General features: G+C 50.2%; 1 protein-coding gene across 2 annotated transcripts in view; it reads left to right on the top strand.

Annotated features, from left to right (window-relative positions):
• LDLRAD3 (low density lipoprotein receptor class A domain containing 3) overlaps positions 1-26,512 on the top strand; it is a 212,734-nt gene that overhangs the window by 94,588 nt on the left and 91,634 nt on the right. Inside the window, exons 3-4 of one of the 2 annotated variants that reach the window (XM_045825744.1) lie at positions 3,598-3,723; positions 15,189-15,323. In XM_045825744.1, coding sequence (XP_045681700.1) covers positions 3,598-3,723; positions 15,189-15,323 — 261 coding nt within the window. The remainder of the gene's footprint in view (positions 1-3,597; positions 3,724-15,188; positions 15,324-26,512) is intronic. The other variant, XM_045825746.1, reaches the window with a different exon arrangement.

The following is a 26,512-nucleotide window of genomic DNA, read 5'->3' on the forward strand; positions in this document are numbered from 1 at the left end:
CCCAGTAAGGCGGGCTGGCCCCCTTAGTCTGAGTGTCCCTCGCTGGATCTGACCTATGGTGGTTATTACTGTGACTTCCTATTTCCCTCATCCCTTCTACACTTATTAATGGGAATTTTTCCGTAAGGAAGCACTTTCCCTTTTCCCTCATTTACTTATTTATTCAACAGTTTGTCATGCCAGTTTGGACTCACAGGCATTTGTTGTGTTCTCTGGGTTTCAAGCCAGCACTATTTTTGTTTTGTTGCTCAAATTATTCTACCTCTTGTCATTGGGAACTCGGTCCTTCAGGTTGATTCCTGCACCCTTTTGACAGGCCTCCATCATATCGTGAACACTTCTCTACTTTCTGGCAACTCAGGACTCTCCAGGTTTATCTTGTGTTTCCCCCCTGGAATCGAGCACTTCTTCAGGGAGCCCTGGTTCCCTTTGCTGGCTGATGGTGTTTAGAAACCAAGATCTGGATGTGCTCACTGCTGTCGGGGTGCACTTGGCCGCTCCTGTCTTTCTTAGCAGATGGAGCTAGGAGATAGAAGTGTAGACGTTGTCCCACACGCCTGCAAATCATCACTCCGCCCGCCCTGCCTCCCTCCCTCCATATTTCTGGGTGTCTGAATCTGTACCTTTCTGTATCTATGTCTAATCTGTTTATCCAAGCCTGAGCCCAGTACAGAGCCTCAGGGTGCATTTCAGCCTTCCCACTGTCCTTATTTGAAACTTCTCCCTCTGATAGGGAGACCCCTTGCTGTTACTAAAGTAATTTCAAAATTGCCGATCCGTCCCCTGTGACAAGCATTCTTCAGCTAGAATGCCGTATTTGCATACTGTTGTTTTTTTTTCCTTTAACCTTATAGAATCCAGTAAAAATAATCATTTCGTAGTTACTTAGGCTAGTTCTCTTCTTCCCCAGCCCCTTCAGTGTGGTGGTGGTATTCATCTGTAATCGAGTTGTGTGCTTTTGTTGCCATTTATATTGCATTTTAAGTCTACACACACACACACACACACACAAAATTGATTTTAATTGTTTGCTTTTTGGATGTGTGAACTATTATCGAGGTTCCAAGAGTCAGGGTTACGCAGATAGACTCGGAGAAACGTGCAGCCTTCTCACCCCTGCTGCCTCGTCCCGTTCCCACTTCCCCGTCATTCCCGCCCTTTTCCCACCCACCACCCTCTGTGGGTAGCTGGAGTCTTTCGTTTCTGGTTTATTCCTCCTGGATCTCTTTTGCACAGATAAGGCAATTCATGTTTATTTTTATCTTTTAAAGTGTATTTTATTGGTTATGCTGTTACAGTTGTCCCAGTTATTTTCTTCTAGCCCCTCCTCGTACTATACAGAGAGTTAAGGTATTCCAGCTGCTGTTTGCAGTTTGCTTTTCCCACTCAGCGGTCCATCCTGGAGAACACTTCACATCAGCTCAGAGAGATCGTCCATGATGAGCTCTTTAAACTTTGGTGATCAGAAAGAAAGTTTAACAGCTCAAGAATCAGTTTTAGAATTCTCTCAGCCTATTGATGATGGTGATGATGATGATAAATAGCATAAGCATTGTCATTAATTGAGCATCTACAGCACAGGTGGCAAACACAAGGCCCAAGGGCTGAATCCGGCCCTCCACCTTGTTTTATCCAGCCCGGCACCTTGTTTCTACCTGGTGGCAGTGCTGCGCCCCTTGCCCCTAGTTAAGGAGTAGTTACATTTATACAGTCCTGAAATTACATTCGGCCCTTTGAAGGCAACTGCAAGGCTGATGTGGCTCCCAGAGAGAATGAGTTTGACACCCCGGCTCTACAGTGTGCTGTGCTCTGTGCTAAACATTTGAAATAGACGATCTCCATGAGTATTTTCTGGAGCCCTATGAGGTAGATATTGGCTTCAGTTTACTGATAAGGAAGCTGAACCAGTAATATTTGAAAATTTGCCCAAGGCCATGAAAAAATGGAGCCTCCATCCCTCTTTCCCACGTTGGTGCTTTGTGAAGGGCGCACCAGCACCGTGACAGAAGCTCCAGGCCGCAGCAAAGCCGTGTGGTCTTTTAAAACCAGGGCATGCCCCAGCCCCTAAAACCCTCCTGATTGTGGGTCAGCAAGAACGTGAAGGCACTTCACTGCCTGTTTGGTCCAAAGAAATGGCCCTTCCTTTTGAGGACGCTGAGTCCTGCTTCTAAGACAGGCGACAAGGGGCATGCTAGGTGGGATCTGCTACCCGGGATGCAGTTCACCGCCAGCCAGTGCAGCCCGGCCCATCACTGGGAGGGGACGTGACACCACGGGGCTGTTTGGTTAGCAGCATACTCAGTCAAGCCCGTGTTCCAGCAGTGTCTTTTAAAGCTGTTTGTACAGCAGAAGTGGAGGAAGAACTTCTTTGAGCAGGAGACTGGCTTCTGCTTCAAAGAGTGTCAGACGCTGGCAGAGAGGCAGCACTGTGGGTTGGCTGCAGGCATGGCTCCTGGGGTCGGAATGCCCCGGGGCCTCGCGCCAGGGCCAGACTGCTCATTCCGAGCCCCTGGGCAGGCGGCTTCACCTCCCAAAGCACATAATCTGTGGAATGGGGATGGGAACCGTACCCGTCGCTGTCGAGGTCCCCAAGACCATCCCCAGGTTCAGTGGTTTGCTGGGAGGATTCATAGAACTCAGCCTGTAGTCAGTCGAGTCCTACAGCTGTGATTGACGACGGCGAAAGGAACCAAAGCAAAACCAACGGAGGGAAAAGGGGCACACGGAGCGAAGTCCAGGGAAAACCCAGTGCTGACCTCCAGGAGCCCTGTCTCCCAGCCGTGCTGCACAGGCTGCGCTTGAGTCCCCAGCAACAGTTGTGACGACCCGTGTGAGACGTTTTCTAGTGGGGATGCTCGTCAGAGACTCGGTGCCCAGCGTTTTCCTGGGAGTGGGTCAGTCACAGAGGCACCCTCTCCCACACTCTCAGGGAAAAAGCAGGTGTTCCACATAAACTGTGCTGTCTGCATAAAGAGTTTGGGCGCCGTAAACCACTATTATGAGAGGGTGGTACCAACCCTCCTGGAATCCAAGTTCCCCAGTGCCAGGCAAGCAGGGGCCAGCTTTGCCAGCAAGCCTTCCTCTAAGGATCGCAGTCTCGGGCCTGTTGCATTCATTTGTTTCTGCACACCGCCCCATTGGGTAGTTGCTGGGTAGATTAAAACAGATGAGCCGTGTGGAGCGCCAGCCACGCCGTCTAGGACAGTAAGCACCCAGTGAATGTCAGCAATTACTTTGACAGCCAGGGAATGAATTTTGAATGGCTCGTTAGCACCTGAAGAGCAGGCTCCATCCATCATCCATCTACTCACAGATTCATTCCCGTTTAGCACGTTTGGACTGAGCCCTGCTGGTGCAGGGGCGGAGGTGGCCTCTCTGGGGCTTTGGAAGCAGCGGGATTAGCCACTCCCTTCCTAGAGGAGGGTGCCTGTGGGCTCCCGACTTGGGGTGGGCGGTGGTAGTAAGAAACTACTGCGGACTTCCAGGCAAATGTAAGCGGGCCCATTTGCACACTCAGAGCTAGTGGGGTGGGTATGCTGTGGTCAGGAAACTTAACTTCCTAACGTCTTGCTCTTTATCCTGTTTTTCCTCCCTCAGCCAAGGCAAAATCGAAATGCGGCCCAACGTTCTTCCCCTGCGCCAGCGGCATCCACTGCATCATCGGCCGCTTCCGGTGCAACGGGTTTGAGGACTGTCCCGACGGCAGCGACGAAGAGAACTGCAGTGAGTGCTGGGAGCGTGCATGCTGCGGTCCCCGTTCGTTGCAGCCGCCCACCCCTCTGTGCCGGCCACTGGCACCTTCGGGTTGCTCCCACCCATAGGCTCCAGCATTTTCTGCTGTGACCCCAGTTCCCTTCTTTACCACTTCTGTCTGGTGTGAATGCTTAGCTGCCCTTTATCGGGACCCTCCTAAGCGCACCGGGCCTTGGGCGAACCTTGTTTTCAGTTCTGACAGTAGCCGAGCAAATGCAGGTGTGTGGGTGACAGGTAAGGAATCTGAGGCGTGGAGACACAGGTCAGCTCATCCACTGTCACACGGCGCACAAGTAGCAGAGCCAGTTCTCTCATCTTTTTTCAAAAAAAGACATTTACGTATTAACTGTATACATACTATGAGAATATATTTTGAAAAAATACATTCAAACAGTACAGAAAGCTAAAGGTTTTGGTTTGTGACCACCCCAATGTCTTTTACCTGCTGTATAACATTCCGAGGTGTCAACACAGACACACACCTTCCCTCTGGTTCTCCCCACCCCACCTCTCCTCTTCGCAGTCGTAGTGTTGAGTGCCACTCCTTGGCCTGGGCACATGCAGCCCCTTCCTCGCTGGCGTCGCTTTGTCCAGAATCACGTCACCCACCGCGGCTTCAGTGCCCTTTGAGTGTCTCTTCCTTGCTCCTCCTCCTCCTGTCCCATCTCCCCAGCAGGCTGCTTTGCCGCTGCTGCCCACTGTGGTCCCCGCTCGCTGTGTCTTCTTTGCTCTCCCCTTGAATGTTTAGACTACAGGGGCCTTTGTAACTGTAGTCGGCTCTGGGCCAATGTACACATTTGTTTTCTGTGTCTGCAGATTTTTATAACATTTTCTTTTCTGATTGTTAATGTAACTTGCAAAATATGGGAAGGTATAAAGAGGGAGTCAAAGCTGCCCAGAAAAAAACACTTAATATTTGGACTGTTTTGTGCCGGTCTTCCCCCCACCCCCCACCGCCCCGTCTCTCTTTTTCTTCTCTAATGTGCCTCATTGAGTTGTCCTCTTTCCTGTGACCATGCTGTCATGTCATCATTTGTTCTCAAAACATACGTTTTAGTGACTTCAGCGATTGCTTTGATCAATTGATTTTCTCCTATCCTGTCGGTTCTATTTTAAGGCCCCGCAGAGGAGGGTGGCTGTCCGCTGTGTTATTTATGTCCTCCAGGGAGCAGCCAGTGCTGTCCCCTCCCGGCAGGGACGCGGGAGTTCATCACTCTCCCACGTGCCTTCTCCCGTTGCCTTATTTCATCTTCTGGGTCCCCGGTGGCAGAAATACAGCCCAGCCACTGGGTTATCGAATGGCTGGTGCAGTGGCTGAGACCCACCTTCCCGGGGAGGTTGCGTATCAACGACCGGAGCGGGCCTGACTGAGCAGAGTGACTCCTGAGCGGGAAAGTCGGGCCTCACCTGTGTGTTTGCCCTGACTGGGCAGGAGGTGGGCGTGCTGCGTGACCTCGCCCAGTGGTTTCCTAGTCTCTGAGAGCAGTGCCGAGAGCCTGCTTCCCGGGGTTGTCGTGAGACGTAGACGAGATGGTATCTGAAAAGTGCTTCGTGCAGAGGCTGGCACGGAGTGATTGGTTATAGAGGTATGTAGTGACTTCAGACAAAACTGTGAGTGATTAAGAGGAAGACCATAGTTACTAGGGTTTCGCCTTTGGCTTAGGATGTCCAAGAATATCCTTTCTTTCTGCACTGAAAACATCTTTATATTTGGAATTAGCCAGCTGGACTCAGTTTAGATGAATCCAGAGCACCTTGGCAGTGTGCTGACTGATCAGCACCTGATCAGCGTGTTGACCTTGACCTATTAATGTCATCGAGCTTTTCCGTAGCCTGTGTGATCTGGTGTTCGTCGGCCTTGACATCCACAGTGGACACAGGTGTATTGTTGTCTTCTGTCTTCTTCATGGCCAACCCAGTAGTCGGGGAGCTCGATGGCCTAGTGGTCAACCTTGATTCTCCTGGGGGTGCCCCTCCAACGATATCTGGGCTGCCTCCGGAACTCCAGTGTCTTGGGCCGTTGGAATGTGGGTGATGATGTACGGATCTTGGAGTTTTTGTGACTGGGGACACCTTTCAGCACTGCTTTCTCTGCCTTCAAAGCCTTCGTTCTGGCTTTGGCTCTGGGAGGGGCAGGGGCTTCCTTCTTTAATTTAGGCTCCATCTTTGTGAAAAGGACATGCTTCTTTTATGTTTCATTTAGTGTCTACTAGCTTGATCTCTACTTCCTATTGACCACGGGGATCTTATAATCTAAGGGGGAATTATACATACATATGTATATATATATCATATATGTGTTCATACATATATACTAGAGAGTAATCCAGTGGCAGTAAAAAGGGAGTGTGACACATTATAGTATGTACATTCTAAACAACTGTGTCATCCTACATACTCACTGCCTTAGTTAAAGACTGTGTCTGATTTAAATGTTTGGATATTGGTCCCTAATCGTCTAAGTAAGTAAATTATATCCATTCCGTATTAAATCACTGTTTTCCTTTGGCTTATCTACTATTTAAAAATAGCGGTTCCAATTCACTATTTTGAAAACTGGTAAATAAAAGGAGAGAATCAAGCATTTCCCCTCCCTTTCCCCCTATGAATTATACTTCCAAGTTATTAAATACCTGACTTAGGAAAGTTCCTTTTTATTGAAGAATGCCAGCTCTAATAGCAGAATGAGAGAATTAGGGTATCTCTGTTTTGTAAACTCTAATAATAAAGAAATGGATCAGCAATGGCTGCTGAAACAATTAGATGGGAAATTGGCGGGGAGCTTTGTAATGGATGGGTCAGGCCGGCCGCTCCGGGACCAGCAGCCAGTCTCCTCGCAGAGCGTGGGAATCAGTGTCATGCCGCTTCAAGCAGAACTTGGAAACCCCATCCGTGCTGAGAGCACCCCCGTGTTCTAGTTGTTTTAGTGCATCGACGTACCTTAAAAACTCCAAAAGGCAGAGTTTTAATTTTCGCTTTAAATTTTCAAATGTGTTTTAAAGATGTCCAGAGGAGAAAGCTAGGAGAAGGATATTTGCCCAGGTAATTACTATTTTGGTTGCTCTTCCTTCTTTCCTGAGGTCCCAAGTCTCCTTGTGGTGTCATTTCCCTTCTGTCTGGAGGACTTCCTGTAGCAGTTCTTCTACAGCAGGTCTGCCGGCAGCAGGTGCTCTCAGTGCCCCCTCGCCTGAGGATGGCTGTGTTTCACCGTCATCCCTCCAGGATGTTTGCACTGTGTGTAGAACTCCGGGTTGACAGCTCTTCTCTCTGAGCACTTTCAGAATGTGGTGCGGCCCCCCACCGCCCCCCAGCCCCCCCCGCGCCTGTGGTTTCCGACGAGAGAGCTGTGCTCGTTCACACTGTTTCTCCGTGGGGAATATGTCATTTTTCTCTGACTAGTTTGCGGGTTTTTTCCCTCAGTTCTTAGCAGTGAGATGATTGTGTGCCTGGGTATGCGGGTTTCTCTGAGTTCATCCTGCTTAAGGTTCTGTTGGAATCTGCAGGTTTTCATCTTTTGCCATGCTGTTGTTTCTTCAAATATTTTTTTAAGAACTGCACTCTTTCTCCTCTTCTCATGGGATTCTGATAGCAACTTCAGATCTTCCGTTAGACCTTCCTGCATCCTTCAGGCCCCTCAGGCTCTGCTCATTTATTAACCAGTCTTTTTATCTTCTTCTTGTTTAGATTGGGTAATTTCTATCTTGTCAATTTTACTTTTTTTCCTAGTCAACTTTCAAGCCCACATGCTGTGGTTTTTTTATTAATTTGGTTACTGTATTTTGTTCTAAAATTCCTTTTTGTTCTTTTGTATCTTCTGCTTTTTGCCTAGACTTTCTATTTTCCATTTGTTCCAAGAGTGTTTGTAATTGCTTGTTAGAGCATTTGTGTAATAGTTGCTTTAAAGTCTCATCACATAATTTCAATGTGTCTTATTTTGGCATTGATATTTGTTCATTATCTTTTGCCATGAGAACTGAGATTTTCCAGATGGCAAGGAATATTGATTATATTCTTGATATTTTGAATATTATGTGTGACATTCTGGGTTTTATTTAAACCTACAGAGAGCACCTAATTTTTTTTTTCAGGAGGCAAATGACCTTGTTAGATCAGAACACAAGTTCCTGACAGTCCCCCAGGGGGCTGCGGCAGTTTTCCAGTTATTTTTGCAGCGCTGTTTGGATCTGTCCTGCACGTGCACCTCCCCGTGGTCAGCCTGGGCTGGGCAGTGGCACGCGAGTTCAGTTCTCGTCTGTGGTGGGCCGTCAGGACCGCTGCTGTGCCCGTGCGGCGTGGGGGCCAGCCTGGGAGTTGAGGAATGACTTCAGGGGTTTGCTTCCCCGAGTGCTTCCCTGTCCGCGATCTCTCTGACGCATCCCAGTTTCCTGGGAACCCGAGAGGGGAGGAGACACTACCTGTTCAGGGGTTGTTCGAAATTTGGTCTTCTTCCCCAATTGGCCTGCTCCAGTGTTTCTTTTCAGAATCTGGAAACAGCTGCTGCACGTGCCACGTGTTTCCCATCCAGGGTTTGTTTGGTTTTTATTTCTGTTGTTTTGCTGCATTCGGTGGGAGAGCCAGGGGAGTGTTGACTGCATCTGACCTGGAATTGAAACCTCCTCCAGGTCAGTTTTAGCATCACAAGAAAAGAGACAGTCAGGTGTCATCCGCCTTCTGATGTGACCCAGCAAGAACACATGTCACCGCCATGATGTGCTCTTTTTACCCAGAACATCCAACCTGAATCTGGTGGAGCCCATAAGTCTTAGTCAGTTTGGGCTGCTATAACAACACCATCGACTGGGTCACTTAAACAACAGAGACTTACTTGTCACAGTTCTAGAAGTCCAAGATCCAGGGTACCAGCATGGTCAGGTTCTTGGTGTGGGCCCTCTTCCAGTTTACGCCCTCACGTGGCCCTCCCTGGTGCGTGCGCACACAGGGAAACCCCTCGGATCCCCCTGTCTTACAGGGCGCTAATCCCATCGTGGGGGCACCGTTCTCATGCCCTCATCTAATCACCTCCTGAGGACCCCACCTCCTGATACCATGCCTTTAGTGACTAGGGTTTTGGGAGAGAGAACATGCAGTCCATGACATTAACCGTGAGTTTACAGGAAGTTCAGGGCCAGAGGAACGTGTTAGTGACCTGTGGGTAAACAAACTGCCAGATCCAGAATGAGGGAAATTCTTCAGAACCCAGTGTCATCCATTAGTAAATTCTGAGAAAGAAACAGAGGGACAGGGAACCTATGAATTGCAGGAAAGGGAGAGAGGCGAGGACGTCAGTTTCAGACATGCACAGTTTGGGTGGCGGGTGTCCAGGCGGAGGTGCCCATGGGGCATGAGGAGAGAGACGATGTTTATTGCCAGAGGACAGGTTTGGATAAAAGGCAGACTTGGGTGTTGAACAGGAGGTCACCATGCCCAGGAAGCTTTTCTGGGGACAAAGACACAGTCCTGCACTGATGCCGAGCCAAGTCTGGAGGGGTTTTAAATCCTCTGAGCCTTAGAGGCTGGGAAGAGGTGAGCGGGTGTACGTGGGACACTCTGTCTTGGTGGCCGGAGGGCTGGCTTGTTGAGCAGACTCTGAAAAGGGGGCAGGAACTCGCAGCTGGCCGCAGACAGGCTCCCTCGTGTCTTGGAAGATTCCGGCTTCGAGCATTTTCCAGGCCACAAAGGAAGTAGCGCTTGTTAATGGGATGGACTATTTGCAGAGAGGCTTGGGGCCCGGTGCCCTGCATCCTGGAGCAGAGGAAGTCTCGGGGCAGCCCCGTTTCTCCCAGTGGCATGTTTCCGGGGAAGTGGAGCTGGGGAGACGAGCCCCATGACCCTGGGATGCTGGTGGAGAAGGGAGCAGTAACCACCTCGGGATGGGGAGCAGATGGGAAACGGGAGGGCTGGTGACAGGGACCGTCTCACTGGTGTGTTTTGTCGAGAACCCTTTCAGGCGGAATAGGGGCCAACCACACAGACTTTACAAGGATTTAAGGCGACATTCCCTAGGTCCTGCTGGAGACACATTGCTTCCTTTCCTGCCCTGACACTGGTCAGTTGCTTTGGGGCAGCTGCAGTGGGCCCTTGGTCCTTCCCTTCAGATGTGGTCGAAGTAAATGCCGCCAGTTTAATGAACCACTGCGCTTACTCTTAACTCAGTCCTCCCTCGCTCCCTCTGGCAGGGGGAGACAAATTCTCTTTGCTGGGTCTGTGGGCTGGGAACCAGACCCTTGGATCCCTGTGTGTGTTGTGGTAATAACTGAGGAGCTTTTAAGTCTGAAATTGAGTGTTTGGACTTAACTCTGCAGACAGTTTTCTTCATCCTAATTGAAATAACTATTGTAAAACACATTGTTCCCCTCCCTAGCCAACTGAGTAAAATAGTAACATTTCTCGGTGACTGGTAAACTTGAGCAAGGACAAAGAAAGCATAGATTTTGAGCATGGACATTACGGAGACATAACATCCTAAAGCTCAGTTTATGAGCAGTTACTATTTTGGGTCCGGGGTGAGGGAAGCGCCATGGGAACACAGGAGCCCCAACCTTGACCCTTGCCCGCCCAGAGCCTGCTGCCCCACATACCCTGGCCCTGAAATCTGGCCAAGTCTGGGGAGCAGCTGCAGAGGCCCTGGAAGAAACGTAGTGAGGCTCGGGCTGTCTAGCGACTTTGATAACCGAGCGTTCTTGCCTTGGAGGACCTTTGTTGACGGGGATTCTCCAAGATGGGTTGCATCTTGGCGTGATCGGTGTTTGGAGACAGCGGTGGGCCATTCTTAGGAACATTAATTTTCAGACTGGGCTGTAATACAGGGTTGCCTTTGGCTCCTTTTAGAACTTTCCGGTCTCTTTTGAAACTATCTTAGGCTGCTCTGCCGTGGCATTCTGAAGATTGCTTTTTATAGCTTTTCTTGTTTCCTCCCATGGTTGTCAGCTTTCATTTCCTGCCGGCAGTTTGTCTGCAGGGTGGCAGGCCAGCCCCCGACCCGTCTGACCCGCTGTGCCCCTGGGAGCCGAACACCAGCCTCGCTGGAGTCTGCACAACCAGGGAATCAGCGGACCCTGAAGGAGGGCAGGCTTGAGGGCCCCTCCCTGAGGAGCTCCTGGGACCTGAAGGGTGTGAACACCCCAGTGTGTTTTGGTGGCTCCAAGGCCTTTTTTTCTGGCTAGCTGCTGGGTTGGGGGTCCCTGCATCCTCAGCCTGTGTCTCTGCTTGGCATTGCCGGGGAGGGGGATGCAGCGTTTTATGAGGAGCCATTGACAAGGAGGAATCCCAGGTGTGGTGGTTTACAAGCGTGTACCTGTGTCTTCTCAGCAGCTGGGCATCGGAGTGTGAAAGATACCGAAAACAGGTGTTTGTGAGCTAGAGAGAATTTTGTGGGGGGAAAAGAAAAAGGAAAGTGAGTGGATGCTGAAACTTGTCTGCCAGAGTAGACTCTTAAAAATTCGTAGTGAAGTTTTTCAAACATACTGGAGAAGAAAAGAAAAGATGTCTGTGTTCCCAATACTGTGTTTTAAAAATTATATTACCTGTAGTTATTTTTGTTTAATCTTTAATTCTTACCCAAGGGTATTTCCATCGATTTTGGAGAGAGAGGAAGAGGGAGAGAAACATCAGTGTGAGAGAGAAATATCAATTGGTTGCCTCCCATATGCACCCCAATCAGGGATTGAACCCACAACCTAGGCATGTGCCGTGACCAGGAATTGAACCTGCAACTTTCGGTGTATGGGATAATGCTTCAACCTACTGAGCCACCTGTCCAGGGCCCTATAAGTTATTATATTATCATAACTAAGCTGTAGTCAGTCATACTGTACAGTGTGTTTGAAAGTTGCTCAGAGTGTAGATCTTAAAAATTTCCATCACAAGAAAATTTTGTAACAATTACAAAAAATATAATTATGTGTGGTGATAGATGTTAGACTTATTGAGGTGATCTTTTTGCAATATGTACGAATAGCAAATCATGTTGTACACCTGAAACTAATATAATAATATTTGTCTATTATATCTTAATTAAAAAATCACATTATCGTGTTGCTGTTTTGCTTCAGAGTTTAAAATAATAAGATGCTACCGAATATCATTAGAAGTCTGCAGTCTTTCCTTCTCGGACCCTGTCCTCCTTCCTTCTCTCCAGGGGCATCCACTCTGCTGAACTTAGCCGTGTTTCTTCCGATGCAAGTTTTTGTTCTTCTGGTGTCTGTTTTCCTACCCACCAACAATGGGTGGCATTCTTTTGCATGGGCAACTTCAATACCGTGATAGTCTTCCATAACTTGCTTTACTCCCTCACTGTTGTATTTGTGGAATGTATTCACCTTGTCTCGGATTCATTCATTTTTCACTGCTGTTGTGCAGGGGTTGGCACACAATGTCCCGTGGACCAAATTTAGCCTACTGCCTGTTTCTGTAAATAAAGTTTTATAGGAACCCTGCTATGTCCTAACTTTCTATAGCTGCTTGCACTGCAATGGAAAAGTTGAGCAGTTAAGACTGAGACAAAGCCCAAATAGTTAGCAAAGCCTAAAATATCTACTTACCTGGCCTTTTACAGAAAAGGTTACCCAAGCCCTGCCTTAGAATTCTGATGTCACAGTGCTTCAGTAAACATTTCTGTGTGTGCACGATTCTCTCCAGAGTGTGTGGCTCTAAGTGCAATTACGGGGCTGGAGGGCCTGTGTGCCGGGAGCAGGAGAGACCAAACAGGACTAAATCGGTCTCCGAGGCAGACCTACCAATCTGCACTCCCACCGGCAGTCTGGGAGACTTCCTGTCCCGCCGCCTCCTTGCCAACAGCCTGGTATTTAAGACAAGTTTGGCAAGTGGATGCAGTTAAAGTGGTGCTTCATTACAGGTCAACATCTCTTCAAGTTGTTATTGACCATTTTCCATTATGGGAATCATCTGCTAATAATATTCTTGGCTCATCTTCCTATTGAGCCATTTTTTTCCTTTTGAGTTATGAGAGTTCTTTATGTATTCTGGCTACTAATCTTTTCGGTTGTGTGCATTACAGACCGCCAGGGTCTTGGTTTTCAGGCAGTCTGGATTCTCTACCGGAGCTGTGTCTTACGGGCTAGTCAGCCTTAGTTCATCTTGAAGATACATGTGATCTGTATATATGCCCATATATGTGGTATGTATGAATGCAAATATGCACACACATGCATCCACAAATAACTTCTTTCCCTTGGGCAGGTTGGCACTGTCTACCTTTGAGAGTCTAAGGGTGGAGAAAAGCAAGGACTTGCCAACACTATCAGCGAGGCTGATCCAAAACAGCCTGCCCCGGTAGCATCATCCTAGAAGCTGGTTGCCGCTGACGCTTTGGCTGTGTAGACGTCACCCTCTAGGTCCCAGAGAAGCCGAAAGCCACTGTGGTGGGACACGAAGGGTTTGGAGGGCTGCCTTGGGCAGAAAGTGAATGCGATTTGTGGTTTTGGGTTTTCTCTGTTTTAGTTGTGGCTGAAGACAGACTTTGGTTTCAGCTTGATCAGGTCAAACCATTCTCTGGCTCACTGTGACTTAAATCATTAAAACTCCCGTTTCCAGCCCTGGCTGGTGTGACTCAGTGGGCTGAGCTCCAGACTGCGAAGCAAAGGGTCACCTGTTTGATTCCCCAGTCAGGGCGCATACCTGGGTTGCAGCCCAGGACCCCAGTAGGGGGCATGCGAGGGGCAGCCATACATTGATGTTTCTCTCTCTTTCTTTCTCCCTTTTCCTCTCTCTCAAAAAATAAATAAAATATTTTTTAAAAACCAACTCCCATTTTCAGGCCAGGCTACTTGTGTTTGACTTTGCGCTGGTCCCTCATCTTCAAAACTGAGAGCACCTGCTTCCCTTCTCCCTCCACCTCCTCTGACCTTTCCATTCAAACTGTCTGAGTTGAGCAGTTAAAAAATAACTCTGCAGTCCTTCGGGTTTGCGGATCCCTGTGAAATTTACACTCCTTGCCGCCACGCTCCCTGTGTATCTTAACAACAGCTCAGCGAGCTGCGCGGAAGAGAGATGGCAGCCGCATCTCGCAGTCGAGGACCACCGAGAGGCGCCAGCGCGGGCTTGCCCCGGCCCCACAGCTACCTGCTGTGCTGGGCCTGGCGTCCCACGCTGGTGCTCTTCCCACAACGTGTTACTGTGCCGCAGGCTCAGTTTGTCACCCAGGGGCCAGGACGACACCTCTTCATCGTGGCCAGTATTGCTCCTTCAGACATAACAAGGGGAACGTTCCCTGAGCCTGTGCCAGGTGCCAGACTCTGACCCTTCTCACCCGTGTCGTCTCCGGCGAGGCTCCAGGTAGTGCCATGCCAGTCGCAGGGCCGGCCTCGAGGCCTGTGGCCGGCAGTCGTTCAGGGCCCATGCTTGCCTTAGGAGGGTACTGTGCTGGCTTTGACGCCCTGCACTTACCTTCTTGAACTTTTAAATAATTCTTGAGCAGTTGGCCCCACATTTTCCAATTTGCACCAGGCCCTGATAATTGTGTCGCCAGTCCTGTTCACAGATAAGAAACCAAGGCTCAAGAGGTGACTTCTTTTGCCCAAGATTGCACAGCTAATAACTGGCAGAGCTGGGATTGCAGTGATTTCTACTTTGCTACTTCACTTATTAAAAATAGAGCTCTGGAGAGCCTTGTTTGAACTGCACTGCAGGGAGCAGGGAATGAGGCAAATCGTGCTGAAGAAATACTGATTTGCGGTGGAGATTTGCTTGCATGGTGGTAAATAGTTTTGTGGTGACCCCACCCTGGTCAGTTGCCCCCCTTGCCTTTCAGGGAGGGATCCTGTCATTTCTTGTGAGGTCCCTGAAAATATCTGGAACAGGGAACCTCATGGGGCAGCCACACAGGCTGACCAGGTGGGTTAATGGGCTTTTTGGATCGCAGAGAAGTGAGACCAGAGTTGAGGGATCTGTAAAGACCCTTGAGGAATTAAGATGCTGGTCTGTCGTTGGGGAACCAGAAGGATCTGCCGGAGCTCTTGGACCAGATCATGCCATCACTGCCTCGGTGGTGGAGGGTCCTGGATCCCCAGCTCAGCTACCCCTTCTGGCTTTGCTTTTCTCTGTGTGTCTCGTATGCCACCAGGCATTCCACTCAAACCTCTCCCAGGACATGCAGGTTTGCCCTGGCCCCTCAGGGGCTGCTGGTCTGCCTAGAAGTTGACCACTGGGGTGGGGCCCCTGGCCATGTGGGTATGGCTCTCAGGCACCAGTATGGTGACTTGGGCAAAAGAACTTCTAGAATGGGACAGAGTGAGCCTTGTTCTGTCTGGGTCATTGGCTGGCCAGCATCCCAGGACGGGCTTTGATCCAGTCAGCCATCCTGGAAGGTGAGCTCACTGCTTCCCGAGTAGGACATGCTCCTGTCTGGGGAAGGTCCCCAGGGTTTCCACAGCGACTTGCTGGCCTTGCTGGTCATGCACTCTGTTTTCCCTTCACAGCAGCAAACCCTCTGCTTTGCTCCACGGCACGCTACCACTGTAAGAATGGCCTCTGCATCGACAAGAGCTTCATTTGTGACGGGCAAAATAACTGCCAAGACAACAGCGACGAGGAAAGCTGTGAAAGTTCTCAAGGTAGGAGATGCCCCAGTGCTAAAAAATAATCGCAGCACCACAGTGCAGTAACACGGGAAGGGAGGGAGCGACACCTGTCCCCCCTTCAAGTACAATACTTTGTTAATGTTTGCACTTGACCTTGCAGCCCTTGGGCACGTGGCTTTATCTGTAACGCACCATCTGTTTTGTTTTTCTCATGTGTTAAACATCATTTGTGCATTTCCTCTTCAAAAGTGAAATTTGCCACCACTTTGTTACAGCCTGTCATGGTGCTCTGCTGTGGTTTTTTGCATTGTTGCATTGTTGGGGGCCATCGGGGTTGTTTATTTCCATTGAGTTACTTGTTTGGGGTAAGTTCCACCAGGGGCTGGGGGGAGCATCTGCATGATTCATGGCTCCACCTTGCCACACAGCTGTTTGAAATTATTTTTTTTGCTTTACATGGTGACTAGCATTGTCTGCCCTTGTCAGTTTCACTGTAATACCCCAGGCGTTCACTGCTGTTCTGTTTTTTTTCCATTTTTTGCTAATTTAGCAGTCATAGAGTGATAGCTCCCCAAATGTTTTAATTTGCATTTTTTCTTATTATGAGCAAAGTTAACATCTTCCCTCATGTGTTTGTTTACTACTTTGTTTCCTCTTGTGCAAATTGCCTACTTGTATCAGGGCTCTCAGGCTCAGAGCTATTTTTTGGAAGCTGATGGATACAGTCTAGGGATGGAAGGATGAGCTTTTTAGGGAACCAGATGGATGCAGCAGGGTAATATCCTCTCCTGGTACCTCACTTTTCTCATTTACTATAGACATGTATTTTCTTCAGTGACGAGGGAGAAATGCGAAGGATTAAGAACGTATGTTCATTTTAAGGCACCCTAAGAAAGTATGTACTTCTTTTATAAGCCGGTGTCATCTGTATGTAATCTTTACTTTCTTTACTCAATATCACATCTCTGTGTTTCACCCACGTTATTGTTTGTTGGTAGGTTTCATTTTCTTGACTGCTGCCAGTATTCCATTCTACAGATGTCCCACGGGTCACAGATGTAATAACACTGCAAAAAGGAAAGCAAGTGAAGGATGGTTGTCGGAGGGGTGGGGTCAGCCCCACGAAGTGAGATGTGGGTTCTTTTCAAGGTCCTAGCTTTTATGTGGGTTGGTGGTTATGTTATTGAAAATGAATACATGAATGAACAAACAGGTAATTCACAGACCACTGGTGAAAGTGGGTCACCAACCAAGGATTACGTTTGGCCCAATTCTGTACACATGAGGTTCAGACACAAGAAAAGACAAAATGTGCTTTAACATAGACTTTGCCAGAATTTGTGCAGAGAACAGCCCAGAGAGCTAAGTCTTGGGTAGGATCAGCCTCCAATTGTCCTTGGGTCTTTGCTCCGCCAGGGTTCTCCTCCGAATGTGACCCTCAGAGAAGCAGCAGCCTCACGTGGGAAACCCAGAGGCGCAGAGCTCGGGCTGCACCCCAGACCAGCTGAACCAACAGGGGTGCACTCCGTGTTTTCAGAGCCTTCCGGGTGATTTCCATACGCACTCTCATCTGAAGCCACTGTGCCACACCAAGTTCAGAGAGGTTTCCAATCTTGCCACGTGATGAGGAATTTTGAAACTTATGATGGAACAGCAAGGCATTTCTGGTCTTTACACAAAGTCAAATTGTTACTTGCCGAAAGTGATGCCAGTGTGCCTCCTGTGGCATACGCCATCAGCAGTGATAGGTGCTGGGTGCGGGGAACAGCAGCCACGAAGCCAAGTAAATGTTTACACAGACAGGAAAGAGTGAGGAGGATTTTTGTTGAGTATTAGTGTATCACTTTCTTACGTGTTTACTGCAAGCACTAAGGGTGCCCTGAGATGTTCAGCAAAAGGACCCCCAAGTCGAAAACTTGGAAGCTAGGGAATTTGTCCTGATGGTTTTAGCTACATCCTTCCCCACCCCCTCCCCCATAGGCCTCCTCCAGCATCTTAGTGAAGCGGAGTTTTGCTTGCCCTTAAGAACTGTCCCTCTGCAGGCTGGTTAAAGTCAGTATTTCTAAACCCAGCTCCTTATCCTCTATAACACTGTACTTGCACGTAAACGTGAGGTGTAGAAAAAGGCAGTGGTGGACACGTGCCCGTAAAGCCCACTTCTGGCGGACACCTGACTTGGAGCTCCCTTCCTTCAGTCTCCGCTTTGTGCCTCCCACACTCCAGCGACACCCCCCTCGATGGTCAGTGGTGTTCCCACATGCACTCAGAAGACATGTCCCATCAAGGCGTGGGTCACAGCTGCCAGGGCCCTTGGTGTGACAGCCTCCGAGCAAGGGGGCCCGCTGCAGAAAGGCCCGCCATCGGGAATCGTGCCTTCTTTGCCCTTCCAGGCCCGCAGATCCTGCCCAGCAGCAGAGTGGCCTCACAGGGCGGGTTTAATAGGCACTGGAGACCAGAAAAGATGTCCTCGTCGGGTGTCAGATTACTAAGCTGCATTTAATTTGTGCCCTGTGTAGTATTGCATTATTTGTGTTTTTAAATTTTGTGAGTTTCCAAATCCACCGTCTGTGAAAGTGATCACGTTCAGGGTTATTGTTGTTGTTTAAACAGAGAAGATGCTGCCGTCCCTCCCCCGGGGAAGCCGGCCCCACGGTGAGCGTGCGATGGGCCCCTGGGCCTGCTGTCGCCTGGGCCCAGGCTCGGTTTGGCGCCCCTCCTGTGGTGTGACGTCCCCCTGCTCCAAGTGTGGCTCTAGTCTTGAAGGATATGCTTTCCTCTTGTCAGGCATCCCGTAGGCAAACTGCTGGTTTTGTTGCTGGAACCAAGGAATGCCCATGTACCAGGGCTGGGGGAGATCCTAGCCCCTGGGATCTTGAGAGAATGGGCCCCACACCCTCCCGAAGAGTTTGAGAGCATCTGGATTGGACAGGATCTCATCTGGGGCCACAGAAGACTTGACCCCTTGTCACCTTAACGATAGTGAACATTCATCGAGCCTTACCGTGCGCTAGATACTGTGCTAATATGCACCTTCCGTTCATGAGCTCGTTTAGTCAAAATACATCCCGTCTGCTTCTGCTGGGCTTCTAGTCCTTCACAGATGCATCTTTGCTTTCAGGTGCTGTGGGAAAAGAAAATTGTATTTTATGATGTTTATTTGGCCAGAGTGGAGAAAGCTGGATACCCAAGACAGGATACATGGTTCTTAAAGTGCTTCCCCTCTAATGTGATGAGGGCATGGAAAAGTGCTGTCCCCACGCCAGAGACGCCAGCTTCGGCCTGCCTCTCCTCCCTTTCTCCGAGCATCCCAGCGAGTTCCCTGCCTGATCCTTGGCAGTCAAACCAGCAGCGAACTCTGCCAGCAGTTGGAAGCGGGATGGGACCATGAACGTGTAGTCATTGCCATGCCTTTCTATTCTGTACGGGATGTATTAGAGCCCAGAGGACAACGTGGCAGAATCGAACTTTAACTGGGGCCTCATTGATTGGAACCATAACCTGTTTCCCGGATAATTCCTGAAGCCGTGCCCTTGGAGCAGCCTTGCATACGGACTTTTCTACTGCTTAGGAATTCTCCCTGGATGATGCACCTGAAGTCAGCAGGTGCTACCATGCACATGCGGGGTGCTGCCAGTGCTCAGGTGGCCTCAAATTAGTTGAATTCAGCCCTAATTGCGCATTTAGATTCTTTTCAACTTTGGATAAATGACTGAGCATGGCAGGCAGCCTTTAACGATTCCCACCTCCTGGGGTTCACACCCTGGTAGAATCCTAATCCTTTGAATGCGATCTAGACTTTGTGACTTGCTTTTTTTTTAAATTGTGGCAGAATACACCTAACATAAAATTCACCATCTTAACCATCTTGGGGTGTATAGTTCAGTTGTGCTAAAGTATATTCACGTTGTTGCACACCAGTCCCCATAACTGTTTCATCTTGCAAAACCAAAACACTCTACCCATTAACAAAAATTCCACACTCCGTCCTTTTCTGCTCAGCCCCGAGCACCACCATTCTACTGTCTGTCTCTGTGCATTTGACTGCTGTGGATATCTCGTGTAACTGGAATCGTACAGTATTTGTCTTTTGCTGCCTGGCTTATTTTTTACTCAGCATTATGCCTTCGAGGTTCATCCACGTGGCAGCATGTGTCAGAATTTCCTTTGTCTTTAATTAAGGCTGAATAGTACTCCATTGTACGTCTGCACCACATTTACCCATTCATCTGTTGATGAACATTTGAGTTGCTTCCACCTTTTAGCTATTGTGAATAATGCTCCTGTGAACATAGATGTACAAATTGTGACTTGCTTTCAACAAAGAAAACAGCGTCAACAGCATAGGTTTCAGTTCCAAGATTAGATGTCAAAAGACTGGTGTCTCTTCTGCTCCCTCTCTCGTTCATGCTGATGGAAGCCAGCTGCCATGTTTTAAGCTGCCCCTGGGATAGGCCCAGGGGGCAGTGACCTGGCAAGGGCTCTGACCAATAGCCAGCAAGAAATGGAGGCCTGCCAGTAGCCACGTGGGTGAGCTTGGAGGTGGCTCCTCCTCTGGTCCAGCTCGAGCCATCTGAGACCTCAGCAGACACCGTGACCGTAGCATTGAGCCAGAGCTTAGCTGCTCCTTCTGGACCATAGAAACTGAGATAAAATGTTTGGGTTACTTAAGTCTCTGAGTTTGGGGGTAATTTGTTACGCACTTGGTAGTAGATAAGTAATGTAATGAATGCCTCTCATGTGGGGCCCAATTCTGTCTGTTCCAGTCACAGAGGGTTTATGAAGACTCAGGCGATGACAGGGGGTCACCGGTAGAAGGAGCTCAGGTAGGGTGCTTATAAGGACTGCTGTGACTTTGATCACTGACCGTATGGCAGGCACCATTCCAAGCATTTTGTGTATGAGAAGGACCCTCTTACAGAAAATGAGCCCCCCTTTTCTAGATGGAGAGTCTGAGGAACAGAGAAGTTGTTCAGGGTTGTGCCACGTCCACATGAGTCAGTGGTGGAGCCAGGGTGGGAACTCAGACCATCCAACGTTCAAACATAACGTTCTTCAAGGTCCTCTGCGGTCCTCTGTCCCCCGTGGTACTGCCGTCTGGTTATCACTGTACTGGGACCAGGAGCACCGGGTCCAGCCCTTGGTCCTGTGAGCTCACGAGGGAGGCTGTGTTGAGGGCTGGCATATCATCCCTCTTTTTGCACTCAAGTTTTCCTTTCTGCAGGAAAGTGTAATCATGCCTATCCGCCTTCCTGGCTTGTGAGGAATGCTGGGAAATTCAGTTCTTCTGAAGAAGCCACTGGTGCCAGGGTAGTTCAAAGAGCATTTTGGTAACTGGGCTGCAGCTTCTTTATCTTGCTTGCTGTGTTCTGGTGATAATGCTTCAGGGGAATTTGGAAAGCTGGCCATGAGGTTTGGCACCTCACCAAAAACTAACAGTGACAGCTTTGTGCTGTTTCTCCTGTAGAATTGTATGTGTGTGTGTGAGAGAGAGAGAGATTGAGATGCTTACTGACATTTTGTCAGCGGGCAGGTAATGGAGTGCCTGCACGTGCCAGGCCCTGAGCCGAATGCAGGGATACAGAAGTGGTCTTGGCGCCTCTTCAGTTGTGCCTCCCCCCTCAGTCCATACGCTGGAACCCGGTACCCTAGTGCCTCAGGGTACGGCCTGATTTGGAAATAAGGCCATTGCAGGTGTAATTAGTTAAGATGAGGTCACACTGGAGTCGGGTGGGCCTCTAATCTTAGGTGACCTCTGTCCTTATGAAAACGGCACATTTGGACATAGACGTGGGCACTGGCAGAATGTCACATGAACATAAAGGCAGAGGTCAGCCTGCATCTGCAGGCCAGGGCACTCCGAAGATGGCCAGCCAACCGCCAGACACGAGGGGAGGGGACGGAGCAGACACTCCTTCTCGGGCCCCTGAAGGAGCCAGCCCTGCCAGCATCAGCCCCCAGGACAGCGACGTAGTCGGTTTCTGTCGCCTACGCCCTCTGGTCGGTGTTACTCAGTTACAGCGGCCCTAGCAACTGACACCGCCCCCAGAAAGTCCCAGCCAGAGCACAGTCCCACACCGGGGCACAGTGAAACTGCAAGAGAGTGACAGTGTGTAAAAGCAAAGTGAGATGAGGACCTCAGGGACACGTGCAAGTGCTTGGTGCCTGTAGGGAACCGTGGCAGTTGAGAATGAATTATCTTTGGGTTGGTGGAGCCATGCCTGATTAATAGGACATCTCCCAGCGTGTGTTTAGAGAGGCTGGACTGAGTCTGTCGGCACCTCTGTTTTCCCGGCACCTTAGGACCATTATACCTGGGTCTTTCTCTGCTCTAAGGCCCCAGCCGACCCGAGGGAGTCAGCGGCCAGCCCCAGCTGACAGCTGGAGCCTGGGCTCCCAGTGAGCAAGTGCACAGCCACTGGAAGTGAGAATTAGGGACAGTGACTGCTTCTTATGCTCCCCTCTCAAATAAATACCTCAAATAAAACCTCACAGCTGCGGCAAGCGGGACGAGGGTCCTGAGGCTGCTGGGCAGAGGGTTGCCAGTTCAGGCCTCCTCTGCTGACTGCTGGGCCTTTCACTCACTGTGGCCAGGCACATGTTTTGCAAAGTCCATAAGGGGGACTGTCCCCTAGTGCCGCTGAAATGCGAAGTATGGTGCCCCTTGACATGTCCATCCACCTCTACCCCCCTCCTCCCACGGGGCCTGTGGCAGGTTGGCTTTTTAGTCTCAGTTCTTCACTCCCTCTGTCCACCCCGTGACTGGCAGAGTGGCCAGAGGAAGTGTCCCTGCCTCGTGGGTGCTGGGCTTCCTTTGGCCGTGAATGCTGGCAGACGTGATGAGAAGAGAGGTTTGCAGTCGCTGTGTGCTTGTGCTTGTTACCCTGCATTCCAGCGATCCACCCTAAGGAGAAGATGGGGAGCTATAGGGAGAGCTGCTGGTCCTGGGGGGGCCTGTCCAGGGGAGCTTCTGGCCTAAGGAAAACATGTGTCACATAGAACAGACCTGAACCCAGCCTTCACCCTGGGGTCTGTGCCCCCCGAGGCCAGCAAAGGTATGGCCGACCTGCAGACCCGTGATCAAGGTAGTGAGTCTCTGCCGTTGTCAGCCCCTGAGAGTTTAAGGTGTGTTCGTTACACAGCGAAAACTGACTAGCACCAGATCCTCAAGAAATACACGCATGTCTTATGTATTGGCCAGGGGACTGTTGGTTGCTGCCACAGGCTGGGCGCTGTGTTCCGCAGACACAGGACACACCCAATTTCCGCCAGCTCTTAAGATGCTCTGAAGTGTAAGAACCACCATGGTTTTACATTTTGCCAAGAAACAATGCTGACAATTAAATAATGGTGGCCTGTTGATTTTAAGATGCTTCCCAGTGTCAGAGTGTTAAAATGTGAAAAGCAGTGTGCACTTCAGAATGAAGAATGGTCATAGGGAAGAAGGGCAGGGAGGTCTCTGCTCAGGTGGAACATCCTTCTGGCTGGAAGAACTGGCGTGAGGAACGTGTGGAAAAGGCAACCTCGGGATGCTCTGGAGGTCCACGGCCCAAACCTGTAGGGTGATGGAGGCCTCCCTGAGAAAGGGGTGCTGAGGTGGACACCAGAAGAAGGGGGAGCTCACTGGCCAAGAGGAGGGGGGTGGGGGGAGAGGGAAGCGCGGGTCAGAAGATCCGGACCCGAGAGAGAGCACGGTGCGCTGGAGAGCAAAAGTGTGGGGCTCCGCTGCCACGGACAGTGAGGATGACCTGGCGGGACGCGGAGTGGTCAGTTTTGGCCAACGGACTGGTGGCCTGGGAAGCCACGTTATAGATTTTGGACTTTCTCTTATGGGCAGCAGGAAGTCCCGGAGGAAACTGTAGAGGTGGTAACAGTGTGGTGGACAGGACATGGCTTCAGGAAGTATTTCAGGCTAGCGCCACTAAGGTTTGATGACAAACTGCGTGAGGGTTGCCGGGGATCAGAGTAGCCCTCCTGAGCGAGTCACCACGGAGATGGTGATTCTGCGGAACTGCAGAGTCCGCTCTCTGACTGTCCAGGTGTGCCTGCCTTTTGTGCTGCTGCTCCAGGCTCCCCACCCGGCGAGGCTCTCTGGAGCGAAAGGAGTTTATGCTTCCAGAAGGGACCTTTGCTCTCTGTCGCAGGATAAAACCGAGTGACCGAGCAGCCATGGACCATTTCTCGAGAAATCATGGTGAGCAATGAGATGGGAAAAGTGCTAGTTTTTAATTTTTCAACTATGAATTAGAAAGATGTACATATATTTATTTTTTTACTTTTTTTAAATAGTAGTCTGGGTTTAGGGGATCCAACCAAAAATGTCACAATCTAGAATTTATTGGGTGGTCAACGTTTATCCCCAAACTCGTGGCCACCAAGTGACGTCAAGAGCTCATCATCACCCCGAGAGAATGCATGTGGCTTCAGTTAGAAGAAGCCCACTGAAGCTGCGCGGAAGCCCTTTTCTCTGCTTCTAGCTGGAGTGGGAAAGCCCAGCCGGGCTGGGAAAGGCAGAAGTGCCGGCGGCGTTGGGAGAACCAGGAGGCTGGGGAGGCCGACCGCTGCCTTTCTGTTTCCTAGTAATTGAGTGTTTCTGTCGTGAAAGCTTCCTTGCCTTTAGCCACTGCAATAGGAATTGGAGGATTTTAGGAATGTCCCTCATTCAGAAGAAAGGCAGGAGGGGTCTCTTCTGAGGGCAGGAATTGCTTCTCGATCTCGGAGCCATCGCAATAATCCTCGGAGCTCTTTCTGTAGCCGCCCCTTCTCCTCCCTCTCCTGGCTCCTGGCTTCGTCTGTCCCTGCCTCTCCTTGGCACATGGCAGAGTGCCGCCCGGACACCCGGCAGAACAGGTTTCGGGGCAGTGGGGCAGAGTGTGGACCTTGCTGTCGGTCTGCAAGTCTGCTCTGCAGGCTTTCTGGGCCGTGGCTGCTGTGCCGTGCCACATGGTTATGTAGGGGCCCTTCATCTCGCCAGCCCCGGGATAGGCTGTGGCCCTCAGCTCCCCACCCGGTTCCATAACATATCCATTCTCTGGACACTTCCTCATACTCATTCAAACTCAGATTATTTGCAGGGTGAGTGCCAGTGCCTAGCGCCACCCAGGTTCTGGGAGAAATACAAGGCCAGCTCAGATCAAAGTGGCTCACAGTCAGCAAGGGAGAAACGTAGTGCCCCACAGATAATGATCCTGAAGTGTGATAAACTCTGTAATGGAGGAGCGAGCAGCATGCCGTGGGGACAGGAGGACGTGACTAGGGAGGCGAGGAATGACTGCTGTTCCTTGGGGAACATGACATAGGCTTCAGAGCTATGAAATCTCTGCCCAGTCTTTAATGATAAACAAAAATGGACCCATAAACAAGCATGAGGCTGGGCATCTAGCCAGAGGAAGTAGCATATTCAACAGCAGAGATTCCTTACGGCTGAAGCAAAGTGTATATGTATATTTGGGGGGGGGGGGCTTGGTGGGGGTGGCGGGGACGTGAAGCTGTTGAGGTGGGTTGAGGCTGCACGCTTCCGTTGGAAGGTGCACACAGTGAACAGTCAGATTCTCCGTGGGTCTTACCCCGAGCTCTGTTCCCCCACGGACAGGGAAAATCTAATTGGGACTTGGGGGTACTGTGCAAGAGGCTGGGAGTAATAGGTTCTGAGGCTTCTCCAGGATGAGAATCATCGGGGAGGGTAGAGGTTTGACTAGTGGCTTGAAAATCTGCCCTGGGTTATGTGGTCCAGGAATTGGGCTTTCTGTTTTTGGACCCAGTCTGGCTCCCTGAGAGCTCCGGGGCCTGTGCAAAGTGGAAATGTGCTCCTAATACTGCAGATATCTTGCTACACCCGCCAAATGCTCCAGGCACCTCTTTCTCATTCCCCTCTTGTTTCTCTCTTGAAACTCAGTGGGTTATCAGTCCGATCAACCTTTGGTCCTAGAGAGCCACACAGTGGCTCTTACCCACGTTCTCCAAGGAGGAGAGAGAGCTCTCTCCCTCGAGCTCTTGTGCCGTCTGAGACGTGTGCGCAGCTCCAGTTTCCCTCGGTAGGTCAGCCTCCTGAAGGTGTGCTTCTGTAGAGCACACTGCTGGCCGCTATGTGGCGGCAAGAGGACTCCTAGGAGGCGCTCCATTCTCTGGTACCTACCCAACTTCTCAGTTGGAGGGGAAGATCAGGAATATACTGTCACCCTTTGACTAGCACAGTGTACTTGGAAAATGTTGTGTCAAGCCTTGCATTTGAAAATGTACATTAAAGTGCCCTATATTCCAAATACCTGGGTATGCTAGATGTGTTCTGTTAGCTGCCCCGTCCTCAGCTCCTTCTAGACCATATACTCCACTCACAACCTTTGGAAGGGCCACCCTCCACCCTCCAAGACAGTTCCTAACTGTCTCAGCCATTAACGACCCATCTAGTCAGGGACACCTGGCCCAAGGCCCATCCTTCTGTGGGGTGGCCGGCGGTCAATCAGAATGTCTGTCTTCAACTCAGATGCTCAGCGCTGAATCAGCCTTAGGAGGCTGAACAAACGTGGTGTCGGGATAAGACACAGCCAAGTGGAAGCTGCAGCTGGGAAGGGCAGCATTCTCAGTGGAGGGTGCTGGTCTGCCTAGAGAAGACATCCCAGAGGCCAGAGGTGGCCTCTCTCCCACTCAGAGAGATGGGGGGCGTGCTTGCTTTATCCCGGATGGCTCCCAGAGGCCTGGCTCTAGCTCCCATGAGGCCCAAGGTCTGCACCTTCCAGTGAAGCTTCTGTGTCCTGGAGAAAACCTTTGCTTTCATTTGCACTGACTTGAGTGGGCAGGGAGTGATACTCTGTGGGGAGTGGTCAGCGCCTGTCATTCGTGGAGTCAGGGAAGACTTAGGTTACACACTTCAGACACAAAGAAGAGAACGGGAAGATGGAACAATTACAGAAAAGGAGAGTACATGGAACTCCTTTGGGGGCCTTGAGGGTCTCATTTCTAGTGTTCCTTCTCTGATTCTTCCCAACACTAGGTTCTCAGTTTGGAAGACTCGAGGTGGGCCAGAGATGCCGTGTTAGTCAGGAAATAGGTTGAGCTGCTGTAACAAAGAGACACCATCATCGTACAGTGTCTCAAATACAGTTGAGGTTATAGCTTGAATTAAGTGCCTTAGATAAGATGAAGTCATCCACATATAACACCCTGAGATGAGCAGCCCGGGCCAGCAGGGGGCTCTGCCTTCCTTGGGGCTCCCAGGGCCACTCCGT

The sequence above is a fragment of the Phyllostomus hastatus genome, unplaced genomic scaffold (assembly GCF_019186645.2).
Source record: "Phyllostomus hastatus isolate PE091 unplaced genomic scaffold, TTU_PhHast_1.1 phas_scaffold_585, whole genome shotgun sequence".
In the NCBI taxonomy this organism is placed as follows: Eukaryota; Metazoa; Chordata; class Mammalia; order Chiroptera; family Phyllostomidae; genus Phyllostomus; species Phyllostomus hastatus.